This window comes from Lissotriton vulgaris, chromosome 11 (genome assembly GCF_964263255.1).
Source record: "Lissotriton vulgaris chromosome 11, aLisVul1.2, whole genome shotgun sequence".
NCBI lineage: Eukaryota > Metazoa > Chordata > Amphibia > Caudata > Salamandridae > Lissotriton > Lissotriton vulgaris.
Genome location: NC_141699.1, coordinates 1,079,142,398 through 1,079,164,473, shown reverse-complemented (window position 1 = coordinate 1,079,164,473; position 22,076 = coordinate 1,079,142,398). Strand labels below are relative to the sequence as shown.

The 22,076-nt window shown below is 44.9% G+C and overlaps 1 protein-coding gene across 1 annotated transcript in view; it reads left to right on the top strand.

Annotated features, from left to right (window-relative positions):
- The window catches only part of DIS3L2 (DIS3 like 3'-5' exoribonuclease 2), a 799,214-nt gene extending 777,422 nt beyond the window's left edge, over nucleotides 1-21,792 (top strand). Inside the window, exons 18-22 of the mRNA XM_086944551.1 lie at nucleotides 4,625-4,772; nucleotides 5,512-5,642; nucleotides 11,193-11,297; nucleotides 13,780-13,881; nucleotides 20,302-21,792. Of these exons, the coding sequence (XP_086800677.1) occupies nucleotides 4,625-4,772; nucleotides 5,512-5,642; nucleotides 11,193-11,297; nucleotides 13,780-13,881; nucleotides 20,302-20,409 (594 nt within the window). The 3' untranslated portion in view covers nucleotides 20,410-21,792. The remainder of the gene's footprint in view (nucleotides 1-4,624; nucleotides 4,773-5,511; nucleotides 5,643-11,192; nucleotides 11,298-13,779; nucleotides 13,882-20,301) is intronic.
- Nucleotides 21,793-22,076: the final 284 nt, after the last annotated feature.

Here is a 22,076-nt window from a genome sequence, read left to right as displayed (position 1 = left end):
AAGGGGGTCACTATGGCCTGTTTCCAAATCAGTGGAAAAAACTGCTGTTTCCAGAGATTAGTTAAAAAGCTGCTTGATGTATGTGCCAAAGGTAGGTATGATCTGTGAAAAGATAAAATGCGGGCAGGGGTCGAGAGGGGATCCCGATTTAACTTCCCCATTAAAAAAGTTTCTGGGTGTGCTTGAAAGGGTTAATACTTTAGTACTTCAATTCTATTTCAAAGAGTAGGTCAATAAATCATGCCTTCTGTCAATCACATTTGAATGTGTCTCCCGATTGGCTCCAGCAGGCTTTGTTGTCCGTGGCCATCCTCAGCCCTGAGGGGTCGGCGACCCTGCAGCTTCGGAGGTGGTCTGTCCGGGGGCTGGCCAGCCCTCTCTGTGCAATGTGCATTGATGGACAGGCTGGCGCGAGCGTGCTGGAATGACCGCTTTATGCACAATCTGCGCATCTAACCCCATTCTAAGGCGCGCATGCGCAGAGTGACAGCAAAGTGCTTAAGGAGGGTAGACAAGGACGCCCTGAGTAGCTAAAATGAGTAGTCGTGAGGGGTTAGATGCTTGAAGTCTCCTTGCCAGCTCCAGACACACAGATTGAATGCGAATAAGAAGCTGAGATACGCGTTGCACCACCGGTGTGTTCCACAGGGGGGCGCACCTTCACCGTCTCCACCCGGCATCCCTTAGCTTCTGTGCGCTGTGATACTTTGCAGATTGGGACTCTACTGAGAGTGCCACTTAAAGCAAAGTATAACATGTCGACTCTCAGTTTTAATAAATGAAATCCTTAGTCTCCAGCCAGCATAGTTGCATTGCCGTGTAAGTTTAGAAATGTTTTTGTAACTGTTAGTTAATATTATTAGTTATTATCGTCATCAGACACCTGTTTAACTCTATGTGCGCCACCACACTACTACTGTCCACTTCCTTAAACATTACCTTACGGGTAGGATACCCTGGCAACGTAATTTTGCCATTTTCCGGAAATAACGAGTCTTTGAAAATTGGCATTATTTTCAAAGTTTCACTCTTTACCCACAGACTTCGAGCATAAATTTGTTTTTCGCGTTGATAGCGCGCCACCTCGTGGCAACCTGGTAGATTACGCCCTGCTTTCACCTCCGTTGAAAGGAATGTGAGTTGTCTCAGGAGTAGACTCATTTTTTGTCCATGTTATTTCCTTACATTTCTACCTAAAAGTGACTTATGGTTCGTTTTTTTTCAGTCTTTCTCCATATATATAACTCCATCTCTCTCTGTCTCTCTCTCTCTGTCTCTCTCTCTGTCTCTCTCTCTCTGTCTCTCTCTCTCTGTCTCTCTCTCTGTCTCTCTCTGTCTGTCTGTCTGTCTGTCTGTCTCTCTCTCTCTCTCTCTGTCTCATATATATTTATGGCGGCATGCTGAGCAGAATTATGCACAAATGAAGCACCTTTGTTCTGGCACCGATTTTGGGTTCGACTCATCGTTATTTATCCGGTTGATACGAGAGCTGGAGACGCTGCCTGCGTCTGACGAGACTGTGTATGTATATATATATATATATATATATATATGTGTGTGTGTGTATACGCATCCCCCCCCCTATATATAGGAATTACATTAGAGGGGTTCTATAATCAGTAGAGCTTAGCACCTTATAGAAGCATCCACCTTCCCATAGTTCCTTAAAGCGCGGGCCTTGCCATATGGACTCACGCTTGACCCCTCTGAAGCGTCTGAACGTGGCCCCTTGTGGTCTCTTTCAGAGGGGCGTGGCTTAGCAGTTCAGGCTTTCCTCTTCCTGTTAGAGCAGGTTCAAAGCATGTGGCCGGTCCCCTTCTACAGTGGCACAGACCAGCTAAAACAATGGAATGGAATGCATCAGAGTAATCGCTGATGATGTTGTTTCATTTAAACATTTGCATCTTGCACTTTTTTGTCGTCATCCCTTTTTTTGACTCCAGATTGAAGGAAACTTTTGGGACAATCCCCTACCTTACACCCCGACCCACCAGCCGAGGCAGGCCCGCGTCCACGAGACACAGCATCCTTGGGTACCTGAGGAAGGAGCTCTGGCTCTTGCTTGGAGAGTATCCTGCGGTGTCAGCCTGACATCTTCTCGATTCTGGAGAAGAGTAGCCTGAATAGCACTGGTTTAGCCCACCTCATTCATTAGGGTGGGCAAGGGCAGTGTCTACAGAACAAAATGTGACTTTCTACCCAAGATCCCGCAGTTGTGTCCATGAAAGATCTGACTTTTCTCTGCCTCGGTTTCCTGCTACTTTTTCCCTGTCTGTCCTGAGCGAGCTGCTTGCACTGGGATACCTCCGTGAGGTCACTGTGCGCTCTTTATTTATGCTTTCTCAAATTTACTATTCCAACTCCAGTCTAACAAATACTGCATGTATTGAGGGGGAGGAGGGGGTTATGTCAGCTACATTCTGATGTAGGTCGCTATTAAATATTATACAATAAATTAATTTAAAATAAATGGAAAAAATAAATCCGCAAGCTGGTCTACATTTTGAGAAAAAGCGAAGTTCAATGTCAAAAATTTGTCAGAATTGTAAAAAAAAAATACAACTATAAGAAAATGTAAAACAAAATCCGTCAACTTGCACACAACATCCTCAACCCGTTTTAACCTATTAAATAATTATAAAATGTGTATTACTAATTTATACAAATATCTTGAAATGTGAACTGGACAAAATGCATAATTTCAAATTTTAATATGCATAATTAATACATTCATCTATATATGTGTCATATATATGTGTACATAGACTATGCATATATAATAAATAGTAATGTATTAATTGTGCACATTTTATTTTGAAATGTGTATATTTGTGTGTGTGTATTTTATATATATATATATATATATATATATATATATATATATATATGTGTGTGTGTGTGTGTGTGTTTGCAACCTCTACACATGAAGAAATTGACCACTATCGAAGGTAGAGAGGTAGAAGTTTTTTTACCCGAGTTTTCTGATTGCCAACAGTTTTCGTAACGAGGAGCACGCACTAGTATAGGACAGGATGGGTCTGCCTAGCACCAGCGTGCTTGGTGGTGGAGACACAATGCTGTGGAAGGGATAGTTATATGTATGTGTATATATGTATCACCCAAGGCAGTTCCCTCTGGGTAGTTATACTTAGGCCCACGTTTCCATAGGGAACACATTTTTTTGGTTTGCTTATAACTTTGTTGCTGTTTAGGGAATCTTCACAATACTTAAAGAAAAAAAGCCCCATCCACCTCCGCTCCTTCATGGAAAGTTACAGGTTGATCTGTTGCGCCGGGGCCCACATTAACAAGGGCCCAAAACAGTTTCCCCATTTATTTTTCAATAAGAAAATCGAACAGCGATACTGCAACTCCTGCTGAACGCTATTAAACTAAGTTTGGCAGAAGGCTAGATCCTAGCCCAGGAAGCATGCTATTTGTGGTTTGGTATGAATGCGTTCAGCTTTTTGGACAAAATTACCTGATTATATTTGATAGCCGTTCAAGAGGGAGCATTAAGAAATTTGAGCATGCATGAGTGACTTTATAAGACCCAATACTGAAAGGCTACACTGCGCTCACATAAGATCTCATGCAATGTAGCCTGCAAATGACCTAGAGCCGGGGGGACGGGCGGCACCATCTCAACACGGTATTGCCTCTGAGCATGTACCTAGACGGCGGCCCCAGCCAGGTCTAAGATGCTGGTGAGCACCCCCAATATTGGAGCAGGAGCTGGAAAGGAATGGAGCAGCTCTTTTACTTAGGGATGGTGAGGGACTTTGGGTGGATATGGTTAGAAGTAGCCACTGTTTTGAAAATAGGTAAATTAAGTGTGAAGACTACTCCATATAGGTAAAACATCTTAGCAGATTGCTGGAGACTGTACGGGGAACTGGGTGTCGAGGTGTCGGGGTAGGAGAGGATGCGTATTTCGTGGAAAGAAGCACCTAGCGCCATTAAAAGCATCTTAGCCAGTCCGATCCTGGAATGACCCAGAGTGGTAATTTTGGGACTCTGGTACCCAACGCTAAGATATGATTAGCAGGTAAAAAAAAACATGGGCCTCATGGAGAAAAAACTGGAAACATCAGAAAGTCACAGGTAGGACAAAAGCTTCTGTATGGAACAAAGTGCTTCCTGACCAGTGTTTACAAGGAACGCGCAGAGATGTGCTTACCCGGTGTGGATTATGGGGCACAGGGACTTGCAGCTTGAATATGCCATAGCAACCTGAAATAGCCTGGTGTTGAAGATATGGGACCAATTGGAGGGTAATGGGAGAAGGACCATTTTAATCTAAAATTGTAGTCTGCAGTGTGTATTGATTCTCTAAATTTCTCGGAGTAGGATGGCGGGATGGGAAATGAGTGGGGTTATGTTCTGCTTTTTAAGGAAAGATGTGAAAGTAGTTCTTCCTCCTTACTTTTCATATAACTGCTCCTGTCTGTGCATGTACAACCACATGCTATCCAATTGTTGATCATGTTTCATGCAGTCTTGATCATAATCCACTGTATGATCACATAGACGGCCGAGCTCGCCTGATCCTTTTACCATGTAGCAGGTGTGATGTTCACATGTGATCCAGCCTGTTAACAGATCCCATTCTATATCTTTCCAGATGGCCCTGTACTTCTGCACCGGAGCCCTAAAAGATGAAACCCTGTACCGGCATTACGCCCTGAACGTGCCTCTGTACACGCACTTCACCTCTCCTATCCGGCGCTTTGCTGACGTCATCGTCCACCGCCTGCTCGCCGCGTCACTCGGTAGGTGCCTGAGGACTGACGTGGAGGCTGCCGTTCTAACGATGATAGACTTTGTGCAAAGTTCTGTTGCAGTCCCCTCTGAGATCAGCAGACCATGTGCTGGGTCATGCAGGGCCCATCCATGACCGGTGTATGTTTCACCCACATTCGAGTTACATTGAATTGGGTGCAGGTGATGCCTGATATTCACTGCACCTACAAGCAGCAAATCTCATATTAATCACTCTATAAAAAAGATGCTGTTATGCTGATGAACAAACCACAGTTTTCCATGGTTCCATCTTCATGTACTTGTGTGCTCCATGTACTTCCCATCTTCTTGGGCACCCGTCTCCTTGTTACCAGTGTTTGTTAAGTTTTCATGTTTCTTGAAAAGTGCTGGCTGCCCCTGCAGCTAGGCCTGTGCTTTAGACACCAGGAAATAAACAAAATTTAACATATTGCTCACAACAAGGTGTTACAAATGAGAACTAGTGGTTTATTCATTGGTATAAAAACTGAAGCAGACATTGACCTTAAATTTCTTTCTTCTTGGCGTTTTTGTGGTTTTGTTTTTAAGAGATCCTGAGGCTTCTGGACTTTGAGATGAAACTTGATGGCTGTTTTCTGTATCACTCAATAACCTATGAGATACAGCAGCTTATTAAAGCAATCTTGGATCAATGTGTTGTTACTGTAGTCCTGTTCGCAAGGACGTTGTACTCTTTATTTATTGTACCTCATTGTGTGTTTGTTGAAGGCTGCGGAGACCCGTTGAGTCTTCCGACGGATGGTGTCCAGAAGCAGGCGGAACACTGCAACGACCGCAAGACGGCCTCCAAGAGAGTGCAGGAGCAGAGCGCAGACCTCTTCTTCTCGGTGTTTGTCAAGGTGAGCGTGGGCCATGCTGTTTGTTTCACAGGAGAAGGCCTGGCACAGTCCTTTCCCCAGTGGACTCCTATGAGCGTCCCTGGCTTGTTATGGTGGCGGCAGGCTTCCCCGCAGTCCTGGTGCTTGGGCGAGGAGTCTTGTGACCCGGCAGGGTTCTTCCTCTGGAACAATAGATATCCCCAAAGGTAACCTAGTTACTGACATTCATGGGACTTCTAAGATCCTTTTAAGGTCAGTTGTGCTTCTGTGAATTATTAGCAGGTAGTTTAGCCTGGTGGATGAAGTCCCCTGTGTGCAGAAGGTCATTACCCTGCTAATAATTGTGGTGCAAGAATGCTGACAATCCGAATTCATCCTCAAATGAGAATATCCTGCCTCTTGACAACTATTCGGGTGGCCGAAAAGAGATGTTTTTTGATTATCAGTTTAGAGAAACCTGAATAAATGCATTAGACAATCTATGCATTGAGCCAACTCCCTTTAACATTGGAAATTGCCTTCCCGATTGGTTACCATGGCATCTGGCAGAAGGCCATGTATCTCTGTGGCTGGCCTTAACACCTTTGTACCAGGTGCAGTGCAGTTTTAGTAAGGCAGGGGAGAAGGTGGTTTAGACTAGATCAGCGCCCTGTAAAAGTTTCACTCACAGGGAAGCGTAAATTAATGCAAGCGATTCACAGCAGAGGAGTGTGCGTGGTGAGGCGTGGCACGAAAAGTGAATTACTTAGGACATGATAAGCCACTGCAATGTGATGCAGAGCCTCAGACGTCACTAGTGGGCCTGGGCAGAACAAACCCAATCCAACAAGTCAAAGTTGGAATTAGGAGAGATGGATCCTTTTAGCACTGGTATTATTACTGGACGAAGATATACAAGGGCTTTTACAAGGTAAGAAAAAAGTGCAGAAAGTAGCAGGCTCATGAGATAAGTAAGGGGGCACTAGGTACAACTGTGCAGTGGGGTGGTAATGAACAAGCAGGCAGGCTTCGAAGAATATCAATCAAACTGTAAGGTAATCCGTGGGAACCCCCACACCAGCTTCTCCCTCTTTAGAACCACCCCACGGTGGTAGGCTGAGCTCCAGCGGGGCTCGCCGCGAACCTTGCAGTTCCTGATTCCAGCTTATGCAGGAATTATGTGGGAGCACAGGCATACTGATGTGACCCTCTAAAGCAAAGCTTGGATTCAAGATCCAGTAAAGAATATGTACCACGTGCCAGGTTGCGCCAACCGGTGTTGGGCCACTCTGGATTGCACATAGAATGCAAATTAAATGAAACGTCCGATCATAATCTAAAGCAGGGTTCTCAAAAGTCTGTCCTGGAGGACCGGATCCATGCCAGATTTTTTGCATATGCCCAATTAGATAAATGTAGTAACCTTAAAAATCTGGCATGGACCGACTTTGGAGAGCCCTGGTCTAAAGGAGCTGGTAATCGAAACCAGTTCATATGTCTGTCCCTTTGTATTTGGTCAGAAAGTCTTTTGGCGCTACTGAGACCAACTTTACCGCCACTGGCTGTTCTGGTTGTTCTAACAGATTAATTTTGTGTTTCACTGCTATTGGTCGAAGCCTGTTTGTCAATTCCCCCTTCCTCCCACCACACCCCATCCCTTAATGCATGTTTGTAGATAGGGTCCCCTTACATTTCGCTCTTTCCCTGACACTCCCATACCGTATTCTTCACTCATTCTTCTGATCATTGGATTGGCCTCTAACTACTGGATGTCAAGTGATACCTCAGCCTCCTACTTCCATGAGCTCCTGGGGCCATTTCATCTTCTTTCACCACTTTTGGTCCTCATTAAAGTGCTTCGGCAGTTGTGGCAAATCCTGCTCTTTGTTTTATATGCTCAAGCCGGAGTAGACAAACCTTAATAACCCCTGGAAGATGCCACTGCGGGTGAGCTGTTGCGGTTTACATTCCGGCTGGACTCACCCAGGGCTTTAAGCGGGACAAAAAAACTGGGGGTCTCTCAAAGGGGTGTGGCCAATGTAATTAAGAGTGTGGTTTGAAAACACATAATCCAAAAATGTATAATTAGCATAGTGCGCTGCCCGACTTGTAACTTGCTGTTTCTGTCATTGCATCCAGATATATGATACAAGTAACATCATACCTACAACAAGTCAGGACTATTGGCTTTGTCAGTTGCATAAGATAAATAAGCAGCAACTGTGGCTTTTTTATAATATTGAAAAAGCCCTGGTGACACCACGACAATGTTGCTGCTCCTGAGTTTCAAAAAGAGAAGGGAAATCCAGAGAGAAAATGACTCTTTAAAGGATTTCCATTCTTCTAGAACGCTTAGCTGGCTTAACGTCATGTCGCAACTTCTACTAGTGAGAAGTGAGCAGTGTGAGCAGCGCACATCAATGTGCCCGCTGTCACTGCAGTCCGGGAAAAACAGACACAAAACAGAGCCCGATAGAGACCCGTTTCAAGCCCCCCCCTTTAAAAAACTGCCGGTGCTCAGACCCGGTGAGACCCGGCCCTCTTAAAGCCCTGGACTCACCTCATCTTTAGCTGGTGTCTGTTTATCACATGCTATTAATAAAAGACGCCATGGCATATCGTGGATTCTTCAGCTGTGTCTTATATATTACATTATGTTAGTAAATGTGCTGGAAATGTAGCTCCTCACATTCAAGGAGTGAGGGGCCACTCTTTTTCTACTTATGTGTATTACAATCATGCATCCGAGGCACATGCAAGGCGTTGCCACTGCTTATTTCCTTTTGTTCTACTCTAATCAGAGAACTGGTGTCCGTCATTTATGTTTTGTGTAACATTTTAATATAGCATCAGGAGGTTAAGGCCCCTTCACAGAAGAACAGTAAGGTAACATTTAGAGAGGCAACAGTAAGGTAACATTCAGAGGGGCATCTGAAAGGAAAGGGGTATAGAAGGCATTTGGGAGAGGTTTGTGGAAGGAGGTAAATAGGCAGAACAGACATTTCACATCAGAACAGGTGTTTGGGGACCTGTCCACAAGAGATGACCAGACCACGGGGGTCCCCAGATAAACCATGACATAATTAGTTTTAAGCTCTGTTTTGGGGACAAAAGGTTGGTTGGGTTTCTCAAGGTATAGAGGGAGAAATCCAAAATTACTGTTGGTTGCATGTTTTAGGACTTGGGTCATTCTGAAAGTAGGTGCCTTCAGCTGCAGTGAGACTTGGTTTTACCAATTTGTTTGCCACCAGAATGTCAACAAGTTGCCAGATATTAAGGTTTTCCATATGGATTACTTTATATCGACAATTATTTCAACTTGATCCTCACTTCCTTGCTAGACTTGATGTTGAAGTGTACGGTCGAGAGATGTGGTGAGATGTTTGCTGATTCGAGAGTCATTGAACACTGGAGTGAAGCCTGCGGTGATCAATACTTGTGAAGAGAGTGAGTCCTGCAGGGTGGCACTTCCACCATCATTCCGAGAGATTATCCGGGGGAGCAGCTACTTTTGTATCTGATGTGGAGCAGTTTATTTTATTTATATTTATACAACATGGCAGTGAAAATCAATGTGGCATACCAACGCCTTATTTAGAGCAACGGTACTAATGAACACAGATTTGCTCATGCATCACTACAATGCAAAGGTCCAGTTCCGTTTCATTGTCCAGTACAGCAAAATTGACATGAGTAACTATTTATTGCCTCACAGATTGCATGTTAAAGATACTGGAGGCAGAGAAACAACTCTGGTAGTAGCCAGGGGCCTCTTTAAGGTGTCTTTACCTTCACACATAAATCTAGCCCATTGCATCCTGGTTTTGGTTAAATACCTTCTTTTTAAAGAAAGAAATGCTCATTAAAAAAGGCCATGGTATAAACCAGAGCAGAGTGTAATATCCTGTGTATTCGGAATTGTGCTTCGTGGTCGACTCATGGCTTTGCATCCTACGAGTCATGTGCTATCCTCCACCCTCAACAGTGGTGATACATAACATATTAAACTTGACCCATCTGTCTGTCTGTCTGCCTGTCTGTCTATATACCTATCTATCTACCTACCTACCTAAATGACCTACCTACCTATCTGCCTATCATCACTATCCCCAGCGTAAGTCCGTCAGTTCCTTTCATCCTATGATTAATTGTACCATTCCCACGTGTACTGTTTCTCGCCTTGTGATCACCTTTTTTAGGTCTCGCTGAGTCAGTGCATGCTCTGCAAGACATTTTGTAAGTGGGTTTTAAAAGTGCTGCTAGCAAAGGCTTGGCCACCAGCTTTCGATTATGCGCACAAGCGTGCACTCCTCGCTCCACCCCTTCCCAACCAGTTCCTGCCATCGGACAATTAATAGCTACTTAGCAGTGCTATAGCGCGCTGTGCGCGCGCACACAATTCCCTCCGCCTCTCTCTCTCCCGTTGCAGCCCCCATCTGTGCATTCCCCGCGGCCAATGCTTGTTAGATTAGCAAGGCGTGAGCTGCTGCCCCGGGCAAGAGGGGGAAGGCGGGGCCGACTCGTCCTGGCATGCACCGAAAACACAAGCCAGTCCCTTCCAAACCACAGCGTCAACACCAAAGTCAGAATGTTTTCTAGGCATCTAACCTTCTCTGCGTTCAGTGGAGACTCCAAGCCCATACGGAGTTTGGCCTCTTCGAGAAGCAGGATTAGATCGCACAGTGTTGGCATCGGCATGCAACTGGCGAGAAGTAGAAAGTGGCAATGCACTACGGTAGGTCTCCTAGGCAGTCAATCATACGAGTCTTGAGCCTACGAATCCCGAAGGGCAGCGGGAGTTGAGCAGTTAGTGCGAAGTCTATGGTTATCTGGGTTTCTAGATGCTGCTGGAGGCGGGGTGGGCTGGCTCCACTGCTTCCTGTTGTCACTGTTTTGGAACCTTCTTAGGGGGCTCCAGGTAAATAGAAGATGAACGTACACAAGCAGTTACACAGTCCGCATAATCAGACTTCTGCTGTTTCACGCTGCTGTTTCTCGTTTCAGAAGTCGCACACAACCGTCGAGCAATGGAAGCAGCAACATGATGCAATATGTAAAACACACAGTTCAGGATATAGTACTGTTTATCCAGGATAGTTAAAGAACAAGCATTGGCATAGCCAATAGGTCTCGCTAACAACATCAACTGTTGCATGTCTAAACACTTATAAGGTCCTAAAGGTGAGACCTATTGGCTATGCCAATGCTTGTTTTAGTTTCATATAGCGCAAACTTGACCCGAAGTGAGCAGGTATCAGAGCGCTTTTCATGAGCACCAGTTTTCTTACAGATGGACACATTCCTTTTTGTTATGAGCAGGGAGATTAAGTGATTTTGCCCAGAATCACAGGATGTTGAGCGTCATTGTGGAGACTCGAACCCGGTTCCCCAGCTTCAAGGTCGACCACTCTAGCCATAAGGCTACACCCTCTCCCCTCACCTTGCTTCTAATGATTCCGTGACCTTCCCATTCTACTGTGTGAGATGCTTTCATGGAGTCCATTTTGATAGTGGTACTAGCACTTCGTTCAACCTGGCACTAGCAAGCGATACATGCAATGAAAGCCCTGAATCTTCTCTTCTTGTCAATAGGAGTCTGGACCTTTAGAATCGGAGGCCATGGTGATGGGAGTGCTGAGCGAAGCCTTTGACATCCTGGTGCTGAGATACGGAGTCCAGAAACGCGTCTACTGCAATGTAAGTGCCTCTACCAAACGACTTGATTGCGAGTGAATTTGTATATCTTGTTTGTTTTTTCCCAGCCTGTAGTGATGGTTTTCTAGGAAGGCTTCTGGAAGTAAAATAAACATGAACCTTTTATCTTGTTCAGTCTCATGATGAAAGTAAGGACTTCATGCTCTCTCAGGCTTTACCCATCTCCTCCTTTAGTTTCCAGATGTTGACCATGAATGTATGATTAAACAACGACCACTTTAATAACAAGAGACTAAACCGCGAAGTCTAAACAAGGAAAAAAGCCGAACCACTATTTATTCAACCACGACTTACTGAACAACGAAAATTAATCTATTGCCATATAATCGTAATCTACCCCTACGTTCAAAACCATGTACGATTGAAACGCACACAAAAAAAGTAATTAAATAAAACAACACTTCTAATGAAAAGTATTTTTAATAAATAATCTTGAAATTAGCAATCAAATAATCGTTTATTAAAAATACAGACTAACTTACAAAGAGACAGTAATGGACGGTAGAAAACTGTGAAATATAAGTCCATCATCTGTTTTTACAGTATTGACACACTAGAATTGATTACTAAAATGGCTGTATGACAAACGTAAAAATGACACAAAATGCACTATTAAAAGTGATCATTAAGAAAACAAGTTGTCTCAGAAAATAAAATGAAAATCAGATTCCTGAACATATTTTCATTTTCAATTGACTCGAATAAAACATAAAAATTGGCCAACCACCCACATAGAACATTCGCATCGAGCACAGGTCAGCTTCACATCAGTGAAAAACAAACCTACAGTGCCATCCACTGGCCTCTTAAGGTAAATTAATATAAAGTCTATTATAACGAATATAGAAAATATAATAAGGAAATGTACAAATATATTTAATAAAAATATCTTGACCTTTTTTACAAAATTGAAAACAGTGCGAAAACATAAAAAAATATATATAGTTATTGGTTTAGGAGGTTGTGGTTCTGGTCCAGTAGTGGTTTAGGAGGTTGTGGTTAATGTACATGTAGTTTGTTTAGGATTCGTTGTTAAGCCCACTCATTGTTACAATTTCGTTATTAAGGTTGTTTCCTGTAGTCCGTGCATGCCGTAGCGGTGCTTACTACAGTCTACTCTTCGTGTATAGTGGCTCCCATCAGATGGAGAGTACAGGCTTCAGGTCTGGATCTTTCATTGGTGGTGTACAGCGGCTGCCCAGTTTGCCTCCGGAGGGGGTGGTGTACTGCATCATCATGGTGGATGCTGCTCTGAGCTTTCTTCACTTTCTCCAGAGAGCAGCTGTTGCTGAGCAGGAGTTTAATGATGGTGCCCAGAATCTGAATCAGACAGGAGTGTTCAGCGAGTAGGGTCACTGGGTAGATGAGTCCATGGGAGATCAACATTGATATGCACAGGTTTGGAGGTTGCGTTATAAACTATGTTGTCTTACTTTTGTCAGACACCCTACCACATGTGGCTCAGAGTACATCAAGTTCCAATGGACTGTTAATACTGCGTACATTGAGCGTCGTCAGATTTTGCTCTAATTCTTTGCTCAAAGGTGACTAGGGTTGTTTGAGAAAAACAGCCTTCATTCTCTTCTCTACATTACTCTTGAAGGACCACTTCCACTTTAGCCTACTACCCTCTAAGGCAGGGGTCTCCAAACCGGTCCTGGAGGGCCGGATCCATTCCAGATTTTTGGGATATCCCCATTGAGATACATGTAGTAATTTAAAAAATCTGGCATGGATCCGGCCCTCCAGGACCGGTTTGGAGACCCCTGCTCTAAGGGATTGACTCCATCCCAAACCATCTTTTTTATGAGATCTTGACTTTAGTGCTGCAGCTGATTGAAGACTTTGTGTTGCTTAATGTCTGGATAACATTTCCTCAGCGGTGCTAGATGTTTTCTCCTGAAGGCATTCTGTGCAATGGTCTGGGTCTTAAATTGCACTGTAGTACCTACCAACCCCTAGTAAGCTGTGCCCTATCAGGAGAAGCACTTTTTCTAAACCTCCCCCACACTCCTTATCCCTTGTTTGAGTGCCTAAGATCTTCGTGCGAAGGGTCGTCTGAGCTCTTGGATCATACGAATCCTCACATCAATGTTGCATGACCATCATCCCTGCTTGTAGCACGATGCTGTCTTATGTAGATTAAAAGCAGATCTGTTGACTGGGTGTGAGTGTTTGATTGGTTCAGATGCTCCGTCCAGCACCACCCCCTTTTGTACTGCGTCTTATGCAGGTAGGCTGTTAATGTGAGCTTCACCCATAAGGTCACATCAACCAGCACCTAATACACCGCTGGTAGGGATCTGATGCGATGAACCTTGCAACAAATGTGGCCGAGAGCTTAGAGCCATATGCCCGGCATGCATCACACCTTGGTTTCCCTATGTGTGGACTAATAAATTGACTTATAATGTGTTTTACCTCTCATAACCTTTATGTCCTCCTTTTGATGTCTTTTCGACAGGCTCTACCTCTACAAGGTGTCCGCTTCCAGCAAGTGGGGAAGAAGCCCGAATTAACTCTTACGTGGGAGCCAGAGACCCCAGGGCAGCCGGCTGTCCTCCAGGTGACGGCAAATTCTTGTGTTGCATTGTCCATCATGTTTGGTGTCTGAATTATGCCAAGTGCTTTCTTGAGAAATGTGTCATTGGTTGGCACGGTTTCCTGATTGCTACTTGCTGAAGTAAGAAGTGGATGCGTATTGCTGTACGACTGGTGTCGTTCGTGTTATGTTTCTCCATGTGTGGGAGTGTGTTGCACTATACATATTAAGAGGAGACAGAAGAACAGCAACATGGGCTTTTATCATATTTTTCCATTATTGTACATTTACTGCCCTTTTCTGCAAAGTGGGTATCAGTTTTAAGCAATGCTTTAAATGGTACGTGCCGGCACTTTTTTATTTTGAAACGGAGAGTTCCAGCACTTCTCAAGAGAATGTAATACTTTTAATTGGCGAGTACCAGCACTTCTCAGTAACAAGCAGGTACTCTAGTACCTTCTGTTTCCATTTCAAGCACTGGTTTTAAGCATAAAGGTGTGTTCAGGATGTTTTAGGGTAGATTGTACCCGGATCAGGGACCCTTTACTGCACTGTTTCTCATGAAATAGTTTCTGCTTTACCTGGTCTGTTTCCTGTGCAGTAAATTAGAGCTACAAGTCGTCTGGCAGGCGCACTGCCTGATTTTGACACTGGTCGCTCACCAGCAGAGCATTTCACTCGGCTGGAGTTGGAGTTCAGCCATACTGGAACTCCTTGGACTACCGACGCCTTGTTCACCCTGCAACATGACTGATTACAGGCCCTATTCCATTTACCATAGTTATGGGGTGGGCTGCCTGCTGCTCCTCCCTTGTAAATCAGTGTGGTCTGTCTTTACTGGGTATTGTCCCTCCTCCCATGTGTCTTGATGTTTTTGTGTGTTTAACCCACAGCTGGTGGTTACCATAAAGATAACTGTAAAATGTGCTGGTAGTGGTGTAGCCATGTGATGCTTCTTACTGTCCTGGTTCCTGCCCAGGCAACTGTGTCTAGTTCAGATCAACAAACTCAGCAGAGAGGAGTCTTTGATGGTTTGAGTGCCTCAGTTGAAGGCATCAAGCCGAGCTCAGTTCTCCAGTCTACTGCTTCTTTACACAGACTTGCGGACTGTGGCGGCAGACAAAGACCACTGGTACCAGGAGTCTGCACCCTTGCCCTGTCTGTGGCAGCAGAGACCATCTTTACTCTCACAGCTGTATGAAGATATGTTGGCCTCATAGTTAAAGTGTGCTTTTTGCGCTCCCAGTTTTAGTTCACTTTTGCAAAATGCACAGTACTCTGACCTGTGTTTTTAGTAAACCTCATGTTGTGCAGGCAAGTTGTGAGTGACGACTAAATGTATGCATGAACTAATGGAGGTGTTTAAAAATGGCGGGATGATTCATTGTTTTAAGCACCTAGCATTGACTTCTGCGTATGGCATCCAGGTCATGAGTATGAATCTTCACAGGACCAACTTATCTTTTAATTTTGAGGATAATAAACTGAGTAATGTTCAAATGATTATTAACATATATTATCTGGAAGTCTTAGAAATGGTGGCACATACTATTCTGATAGAGACTTGTAGCCGCAGATTCCTTTCTTTAGAATTATTCCCAGGAGCCAGACTCGATCCGGAAATTTTTCGTGAGCAGTACCCCATGCACCCAAAGGCCTTGAGGGAGCGATCCTTCAAGCTCCTAGTGGCTTGACGTGCGATGCTGCGAACATCGAGGTCCCAGTCAAAAAGGAAGGTCCAGGGAGCGGAGCCCGAGGTCATCGTCCAGTCCAAACACAAGAAGAAGCATTGGAAGCGTGCTTTGACTTCTCTTCATTGCCGTCAAGAAAATATTTTCCTCTGATTCCTTAGCATTTGGGTCAGTGAACACTGCATGTCTTTTGGGCCGCTACTCCCACGCTCTGTAGACATGGTTGCACAGGTGCTGCCAACGGTTCCGGGGGAGTCCCGGGCCTTGCTCTCTCAGGCTGTTGCAGATGGGAGAGATGCAGCGAAGTTTCCCATCTGCTGTGGACTAGACATCACCGACTCACTAGGCAGAGGGGTTTCGTCGACAGTGGCTCTGAGATGGGGATGTCCAGTCATCACTCATGGACATGCCCTTTGATGGCTTCCTCTCTTCGGAGACCAGGTGTATTCGGCGCTGGAGCGCTTTAAGGACAGCAGGGCTACGGCCAGGTCATTGGGTCTTTCCATGGCGCCTCATCACTCTCAATCCACCTTTCATGGAAGGGGCATACCACTGTGTCCTTACCCATCCAGCCACTGCAGCACACAAACTTACCAGCCTCTGCGTGGCCGTGGCTCGTACCTGCCCCATGGGTTGGGTGGCTAGCGGTCGTGTCAATCCACCAACCCCCTTCAGCTGCAGCCTCCAAGCCCTGGTGGTTCAACATCTGGCAGGTTCTCTGCACGCCAGAGTGTACAAACTCAGCCGAAGATGCCTAGTGGATCACAAATGCCATCTCCATCCAGACATGTGCAAGGTCTCTTTCAGCGTTGGGGAGCACCTTGGTTAGATCAGTTCACCACCGGCGAGATTTCACAATGTCAGCAGTTCTGCGCACTGGAGTTTACTAGGTGGCTCTTGCGCGTAGATGCTTTTCGCTCCAAGTGGGGCTCAGGCCTCCTGTAAGCCTTTCCGCCCACAATACACTTGCCCAGAGATCTCAAGATCATCAGGAACAACAGGGCCTAAGTCATCATTGTGGCACCGGATTGGGCACGGAGATTCTGGTATCCCGAGCTGTTGAGCATGGCCATCGGTCTTCTGATCAGGCTGCCTCTTCGTGAGGATCTTCTGTGGCAGCAGCAAGGGAAGGTTCTCCCCTGAACCGGTCAACTCTCCGTCTTCTTGCGTGGAGATTGAGTGCCAACAATTGACAGGTTTCGACATTCTGCCCAAAGTCTGCAACGTTATTCTGCCAGTCAGGCATCCCTCCACAAAGATGGGGTATACCTGCCGTTGGGGCACATTCGTGGCATGGTGTGCAGAGAAACAAGTTGTCCCTGTTTCCGCTCCCCTCTCTCGGGTTGTCCTCGCCCAGCAGAGCTCTCCTCTGGGCACTGTTAGGGGGTCCGTGCAGCAGACATTAGTAAGTCTACGGCGCTGCACTGTGTGTCGCTGTTTTATATATTTTATGCTGCCTTGATAATACCTTCTAGGAAGTACTAAACGTGTGCTCATTTCAATTCTGCTAGCGTAGAGTGGGGTTGTTTTACGGTATTGCAGGGTGTCCGGGGAAAGGGGGGATGGCACTTACTGTGTGTTTGACTTGGGTTCTTGATTTTAGCCTGAGGGTTATTCTTGCCCTGGTTTGCCGCGGCCGGTGCCGTTTGGGGGGAGGGCACTGCGACGTGCCATCAGGTCTCTGACCTTACTCCCGGCGGCCTCACTTCCGGCCATAGAGTGTGCTGTGCTGGTGGAGCGGTCTACTGCTCCAAGCACACACACTATTTATTCATCTTGCAAAAGCGGGCACGCAGCAGACGTGCACAGCGGGTGCGCCACTGGTGCGCCAAAGGCAAGCCCATCTACGCCCATATGCTCTTGAACGGTGCCAGAGACCAGGACCGCTGGTTCTTTAGCTAGGGACAGAGTTTGCTATTCCTCTACAGAGACTCTAGCTCTTAGGAATACAGTTGAGAACGACTACTTACTTTCTATCGCGGTGGGCTCAGGAATGAAGGGTTATAGGGACTGTAATTTTGTGCTAACGTCAGCTCCAGAGGAAAGCTAATGGTTGGGGGGGGGGCGGGTATTGGAGTCAGTTAAGTACTACTTACTCTGCCTGTCTTTAAACTGCAGGTCTATTAGTAAAATAGCCTTGAAATTCATGATCTACCAGTGGATCAAAAGACAGTAGGGTTAGTAGAAACATGGCTCCATGAACAATCCGCACCGGATATTCTCGAAGCACTGCCCAAAGGCTATGCCATGCTGAGGGTCGACAGAGCCGGGCAGAAGGGGGGCGGGCTTGCTCTGATTTTTAAAAAAGATTATCAGATAAAGATGTCCAAACTGCCGATGGCTGGCTGCGTAGCGGCCATATTTACCATGTCCCTAAATAGCAAATGGTCAGTGGTGGGTTTCCTTATTTATAAACCCCGAGGCCCAGCAAGAGCATTTATCAATGCATTGGCCGAGATCGGACCCCTTTATACCATCCGCTACCCCAATTTTGTAATTTTGGGAGGTCTGAATGTACATTTGGACAATAAAAACAATCGAGAAATTGGTGAAATAAGGTGATTTCAAGCCATGGGTTTAGAAGAGTTGGTCCATACCTCCACACAAATTAAGGGCCATATTTTAGACCGTATGTTCTCTAACAGCACTCTAGTAGAAGCACTATTACTTGTGCCTATAGTCGGGTCTGACCATTTGATTCTCCCATTTAGGATTGTAAATCTGAGAAAGGTCCCCTGCAATCTAGAAAGGCGACCAGAGCCCATAATGACCCGGAGATGGCCGCTACTTACCCAAGACACTTTTAGGGATACCTTTTCCTCAAGTACCATGGAATTAAGGGCTGACACCCAGATAACAGAGAAACAAGTCTCTGTGGATTAAGGAGGTGGAGTAACCAGGCGCTTTATAAGCTTAATAATAATACCTGTGTTTCTGCAGTTGCCTGACACTTCCCTTTTCCAGTGCCTTATTGTACACAGACTTTTGAAAGGGTTGCAGCATATGTTTCCTCCTTCCTTTTTATACCTTAGTGGGACCTTAAGCTGGTCCTCACGTTCCTGATGTGTGCTCTGTCTGAAACCTTACATAACTGTCCTCTCGGGCTCCTTACCATCAAGACTGCCTTCCTAGTTGCAATAACATCTGCCCGGAGGGGCAGTGAACTTCAGACTCTGTTATCCAAGCCTCCTTACCTGAACATCTACCCAGACAAACTGGTTCTTCGTACGAGGGCTTCCTTTCTTCTAAAAGTGGTCACTCCATTTCACGTAGATCAAACTACTACTCTGCCTACTTTAATGCTCTGCCTCATCTTTCTAAGGAAGAGGAACAACTTCCCCATCTGGACTCAAAAACATTGTTGTCATTCTACCTTGGCTGCGCACAAGCATTCCGTGTTGGGCAACCAATTCTTCGTGGGGTATGTGAGAGCGAAGAAAGGTTGGGGCTGGACAGTCAAGTCTGTAGGGATGGGCAATTTTGCCGGTGTGGTCCTGCAGGACTTCCTGGTGTGTAATTGGTTTGCAAATTCCCCTCCAGGGAGCTATTGCTTGGGTATCTATTATAAGGTAAGGGATCTATGGCTAGAAGTCTCTATCAGATGAACAAGTTACTTCAGTAACGCCTTAACTTTTTGAGATGGTCTAGCTGCAGATTCCTTACAGCCCCACCCATCCTTCCCGCTCTGCGAACCGATTTCTAGGGGCAGGGTTTTTCCCTTTTAGTGCCCTGGTTTTCCACACCAGTGGTCAATGTACTCCGTGGCGCTCTCTTCTGGAGTGGAAAGTCGTGACAAGTAACTGACCACAAATGCACCTGGGTGGGGCCTGTATAGGCACCGTGAACGTCACTGCTTGGAAGTATCACAGCCATCTTTATTGTGTTTTCCACAAGTATGCTTTGCTTATTGTGTGTTTTTTCCACTCAGCCATGGTAAGAATGCTCAAACATGTAGTTGCTTTCCCATTATGTGTATGAGGTACAAGTAACTACATATGGAGGGAGAAACCCTTTTTCTTCGAAAAGGAATGGGTAACAAATGTACAAAAAACAGCAAATTTCCTTTTCCAAAATCTTTGGGGGGTGGGACAAGCCTCACAGGTCACTAATTTCTATACGGTCAAGCAAATTCATGCAAATTTATTTATTAATACTTGATTGAGATATCAGTACAGTACTAGTCAGTTTATACTTTTTAAAATAAATGATCACATTCTTTAAAACATCTTTACAGACTTAAATAGACTTAAAACATCTTTAAAACTATTTAAGTCTGGATAGATGTTTTAAAGAATGTGATCATTTATTTTAAATTGTATAAACGGACTCTGGTACTGTACTGATATCTCAATCAAGTATTAATAAATAACATATTTTGAATCTCATGATTGGTTTCTGCGCAACTTTGCCCTTATTATAATAATTATCTGACTTGAGTAGTTTTGTAAATTTGGTAACCTACACAAAGATTTTCTTCGCATAACCGTATGGAAATTAGTGACCTGTGAGGATTGTCCCACCCCCCAAAGATTTTGGAAAAGGACATTTGCTGTTTTTTGTACATATGAGGTACAAGTGCCAGTGTGCTCAGTACTGTTGGCTGAAAACCATCAAATGTCTTAAAGTTACTCTTTTGAGATGGGGCCAGTTGACAGCTGTGCAGTTCTAGCCCCTATTGCAACTGTATTCTTATTATTTCCTGTTGTTTAAATTTAGAGGTGACTCCTTGGTTCTCTTTCCTTTCTCAATGTAGACGATCAGTGTGTTTACCCTTGTGGAGGCTGTCCTGAAGACTGACTCCGCCCCGTTGAAGTACAGCGCCATCATAAAGCGGCCTGGGGAAACCCACGACGACATCTGAAGTCCGACCAGGGCCATCCTCGCCCAACAAAGGAGCTGCCATTTTTACTTTCATTCATCTTGGCCAAAGGGATTTTTAACGGATGCCTTATGCTGCTCTAATTTATTGCACATCAATTTTAATCAATTTTTATGTAATTCATATTTTTCTCCTGTCGTGGAGTTTTAGAATGACCAAATTATACGGAAACTCTGGGGTCTGATTCCTCGTTTTTTAACTTTTTTTTTGTTTTAGATTAATTTTTTAAGCAGATTAATTAGGGATAAAAGGATGCCAGAGTCTAGTGCGGAGGAGGTCTCTTATTGAGGGCCACAACCTTTTACAGGAATGTATGCGACACAGAGTGGCATAGTAGAAATATAGAAAGGCAAGGTGATGTATTGGTGGTATAAGGAGGCATTGTAAGGACATAGTAGAAGACCTAGGAAATGTGTAAGGGAATAGAGCAGGATTTTGTCAGTCTGTGAGAACGGGGTAAGGGGAGCCATACATTTTGGAGAAAATTAGGGCGTTTGAGATGAGTTGTGCAATTCTTTTGCCGGTAGAGTGAGTGTAATAATTCCAGGATAATTGACATTTTAAGGTAGGGTCTTGCAAGGTTTAGAGCATGGAAGAGATCGCATTGTGGACATGAGTAATCACGTAGCTGCCAACTTGGTCCATGTGATGAGGGTTTGTGGCTTTGACCAACAGTCTAAAGCATGCTAGAACGTAGGGTTTTATTTTTCCACTTTAAATATGGGTGTTTCATTACTCACACTTTTTGCGGTGCTTGATCTCGCCCTCAGAACTTGGTCCAGTTGGCCACTATGATTGTAGCGCTCAGTCAGGTGGTTACGGGGAGAGCGTTCCAGCTTGTGGGGGTTTTGGGGTAGAGCTGCTGGAAGTAGAGTGCAGTTCGATGCTTGTGTAATATGGCACTTGTATGTGAGAGTTGTAGTATACTTTTGGAAGGGGTGGTGATCAGTGTTTGAGAGTGGGAGCAGATGTTTGCTAGTAGGATGATGGAACAATTTTTGTGCATGTAGATGGTGCTTGGTGTGCCCCGTGGTGTAGATCATGTGAGAGGATGGACGGATGCAAGCTGGGTTTATCGAGCGCTGTTGAGACGCGGTGGAATGTGAGACCTAAAAGGTAAGGAGGCTCCCCAATTTGTGGATTAATTGTTGGGGTAGCCTTGAATGTATGTAGTGGGTTGGGTAGCAGATGACTATTATAACTGCAATATGCCTTTTGTGAACTTCGGACACTGTGTGCATTTTCAAACCATCAACCCCAACGTAACACTCTGGGAGTCAAAAGAAGACTGTGAAGCGCACCATGTAAGATCGCTGCGGCTCCCTCTCCACACTACTTGAAATAAAACCCAATTTGGTCAGACTATGTTTGGAGTCTTTATTTTAGGGTTAGGGATTGCATGAGTATCTTCACATTTATTGTCATGCTGCTTGCCTGCCCTATTAGCATTAGTTAAGTGATGAGAAAAGGGTTGCTTCACCACTAGATGTAGATATTTGCCTAGGACATGATGTCGTGGCAGAGGTTAAAGCGGGATGCCTGACTTCCTCTATCGGATCTGTCATTATACTTTGGGATAACTCCACGAATTGTCTTCCAACGTTCTCCATGATATCTCCATGGTCGGCAAACCACCATAAATGCCTGTG